The sequence below is a fragment of the Capsicum annuum genome, chromosome 11 (genome assembly GCF_002878395.1).
Source record: "Capsicum annuum cultivar UCD-10X-F1 chromosome 11, UCD10Xv1.1, whole genome shotgun sequence".
NCBI classification, from domain to species: domain Eukaryota; kingdom Viridiplantae; phylum Streptophyta; class Magnoliopsida; order Solanales; family Solanaceae; genus Capsicum; species Capsicum annuum.
Window position 1 is genome coordinate 16759755 of NC_061121.1, and position 3662 is coordinate 16763416.

The following is a 3662-nucleotide window of genomic DNA, read 5'->3' on the forward strand; positions in this document are numbered from 1 at the left end:
GGAGACACTAAGGAGAAGCGCGTATTTGGTGAAGGGGATGAGATGGGTAGCTTTCTGGACACATTTGTTTTACGGGCTTGTGATGGGGGCGATGGTGATTGGCACGAACATTGTTTTTGTTCTTTTGGGTGCGGCAAAGGGTGATAGATGGAGGAGTTCTTATGTTATATCGCAAACTGTGCAGTGTACGGTGTTGGGAACTTTGGCAATGAATCAGTTTCTTGTATTGAATGTGGTATTGTACATGTATTGCAAGGACTTGAAAGGCGAAAAATTGTCCTTTGAATACCTATCTTTGCCATTGGATGATGAGAAGAAAAATAACAACATTGTGTAGTAGTACCTGGCGGGATTAGAAAGATGGTGAACTATGTCTGAGCGGGGGCCAGAGGAAACTCTAGTGGAATTCGTTTGTCTGACTTGGGTATAGGGGCGAAAGGACTAATTGAACCGTCCAGTAGCTGGTGCCCTCCGAAGTTTCCCTCAGGACTAACTGAGAGATTGTATGAGCCAAGTGCCTTTGCTTTTGTTTGTTCCTGTTGAATATTGAATAAAAATGTACAGTATTTGTATTGATATTATGTAGTAAAAGACATGGAAGTAGATGTTATATAACGGTTCTATCAAATAAAACATTTATTTTTGTCACGATCCAAAATCTCTAACCACGACTGACACCTAACCATTCACTACTTGCTAGATGAACCTCATGATAATCCAATGAAAACATCAAATTGTCTCAAACAAAACCGCGAACATGGATGAAAGTAAGACCTCAAATCTACGAAAAGTTTAAAACAATTACAATGTCTAACATAGTCTATATAGAATGGGATCGAAGCTGCTCTACAAACCAACGTTGCTAGCGAATTTGACTTTATCTCCATCGTTCTGCCATTCAAGTCCCTGCAATACACAAACAGTGCCATGTTTCCCAGCCTAACCAGTTGAACCGTTCTCTATTAGAAGGCAAGATATCCATAATTTTTACATATCAATACAACAACTATACGGTTTCTATTCAATATTCAACAACAGGATCAAAGAGCAAAACCTTTTGACTACACAATAGCATGATTCTTCTTCTCTTCGTCCAATGGCAGGTATACGTACTCACCGCCAGTTTCCAGCGCCAATTTCTCATCGTTGTTCAACTCCTTGCAGCACATACACAACACCATATTCACTACAAGATACTGATTCATCAATACATATCCAAACACCGAACCCAACACGGTTTGCAGTATCACTGCCAGACTCCTCCACTGATCACCTTTCGCGGCATCCACACTGACTAAAAACATGGAACAACCAACCACCATTAACGCAATCACAAGCCCGTAATACATGAGAATCCCGAAAGCTACCCATCTCTTCCCCTTCACCAAATTCGCGCTTCTCCTTAGTGTCTCGTAACCCTTTTTTGACTCAACTACGGCTATCACATAAGCTAACGACCAGTTCACCTGTAGCCAAATCAGAACTGGCACAAGCACAATCAAACCGAAAATAACCACGAATGATAAGTGATCATTCAAGCCATGTTTGAGTCCGAGGGATTGGAGAATTTGGACTACAAACACCAAAATCAGGGAGAAAATTAGCGTGATTGAAATGAATATGGTTTGAGAAACGATTAAGGTGGAGAGCAGTGGGAAGAAGGAGTTTCTGATAGATTTAATAGACGAAACAAGGTTGATTGGTCTATCGTAGAACGCTTGAACCGCGCTATATGTTGTGGTGCCTACTCCACATATGAAAAACAGGGACAAAAACAGAGTATACACTATGAGTAGTATAATTTCGATGTTTGAAAAATGAGGTCGCGCGAAACTGGTGAAATCATAATCGGGATGAAAGATGGCGAGGTGGAAAGAAGGATATACGATTAGAGAGAACACGATAGGTAAGAGGAAGAGGATTGAAATAGCTTGAAAATGACCAACATGAGATTTGAATATGTTCCTAGTTGATTCAATGATCTCTCTCCATAGGCTAAGGCGATTTTCGGTAGGAAAAGAAGACATTGGAGGTTGATGAAGATGAACCAAAGATGGATGAAAGTGATGAAGATCATCAATTGAAGTAGACATGTTGATGAATGGCTGTTGAACTAGAAAGTGAAGGAAATAGTTGTTTTTGTGGTTCTTATAAACAATGCCTTTTTTTCTTTGACGAACATTTCTTTTTTTTTTTTTGGGTTTCTCCATTCAACGTTGCGTACGTCCATTTGAGTATGACTAATTTGAATTGGTATCCTATAGGTCCATTTTGGATACTTATATTTAAGTCTGACTAATTCAAATTCTTACTGCATAGAAATTATTAGGGGTAGTGCTTTCAGTCAATTTTTTTATTTTCATATTGAAGATTCAAAATCGAGATATCAAGTCAAAGAAGAATCAATCTAATTCACTGCACTACATTCTTTGGTGATCTTTTTTTTTTTTTACTAACTATGAGCTCAAGAAATATCCAATTAAAAAATTTTCAACACGCTTCCAAAATAGTAATAATAATAAGAGAAAATACATAAAGTACCCTCTGAACTTGTCCAACTTTTTCAAAAAAACACCTAAACTATACTTCCGACCTATTACCCTACGAATCTTACTTAAACCGTAGTAAATACACCATTTTGACTTAAATTTTTCCTCTGCGTGTAGGCATGCATACCAGGTGCGTCAATAGTTAAAATTTGACTTGAATTACCAATTAAAACTTGTCACGTGTAAATTATTTGTCAAAAAATTCAAAAATCCCTTCTTCTTCTCTACCGTTTGTTGACTTAAATACACCATTTGTTTATTTCTTTTTTCCTTATCATCCCTACCACCATTTTTTGTTAGTTCTAATCTTGTTGCAACTCTAAATTTCTTCCACATTCATAGTTTATGTCTTCATTTTTTTCTTTCTCTTATCTGATCGCTTTATGTGAGTTTAATAATAGTAGTGCATTTCTTTTCTTGTGTGCCCTAGCTTCATAACTATTGCAATCAAATAATGTTTTTTGTTTTTCAGTTTATATTGCTCAAACAATACTCATTTTATTGAAGTAGGCATTTTAAAAGATACCAATTCTGTAGATTCTTGTTTATAGAATATGATATGCTAATTTTGAGATATTGGGTGTGTTTGGTATGAAGGAAAAATGTTTTCCTAGAAAATGTTTTCTTGAAAAACAGGTTGATTTCTTATTTGTTTTCCTATGTTTGGTCGGTCAATGAAAAGATATTTTTCAAAAAATACAATTAGTATTTAGCTAAAGTGTAAAAATATATTTTAGATTTTTTTTTTTAGGATGTATTCGATATGAAGGAGGAAAAATATTTTTTAGAAAAATAAGTTTTTTTTTACTTACTTAGTGTGTTCGTTATGTAAATTGAATAAGTATATGTTTTCTAAAAGTATTTGTATATATTTTACAAAAATAATGAGAACGAATATGATAAAAAGGGTTGGATAAGCAAAAAAATTTAAATTATTTTAAAAATAAATTAAAAACATTAATTTTTTTTTTAAGAGGGGGTTGGTAGGTGGGGTTGTCAAAATAGTTAGTTAAGGCTGCTAAGAAAATAATTTTGATTTTTTAAAAGATAAATTATTTTTTTTGCGGCGGGGGGCGGGGGGGGGGGGGGTGGGGGGTAGGGGGGGGGGCCGGG

The 3662-nt window shown here is 35.7% G+C and overlaps 1 protein-coding gene across 1 annotated transcript; it reads right to left on the bottom strand.

The window, feature by feature from the left end:
* Window positions 1–1061: 1061 nt before the first annotated feature.
* LOC107878250 lies at window positions 1062–2093 on the bottom strand. The gene has a single exon (XM_016725168.2). The coding sequence runs from the start codon at window positions 2091–2093 to the stop codon at window positions 1062–1064; it is 1032 nt and encodes a 343-aa protein (XP_016580654.2).
* Between the last annotated feature and the right edge of the window lie 1569 nt (window positions 2094–3662).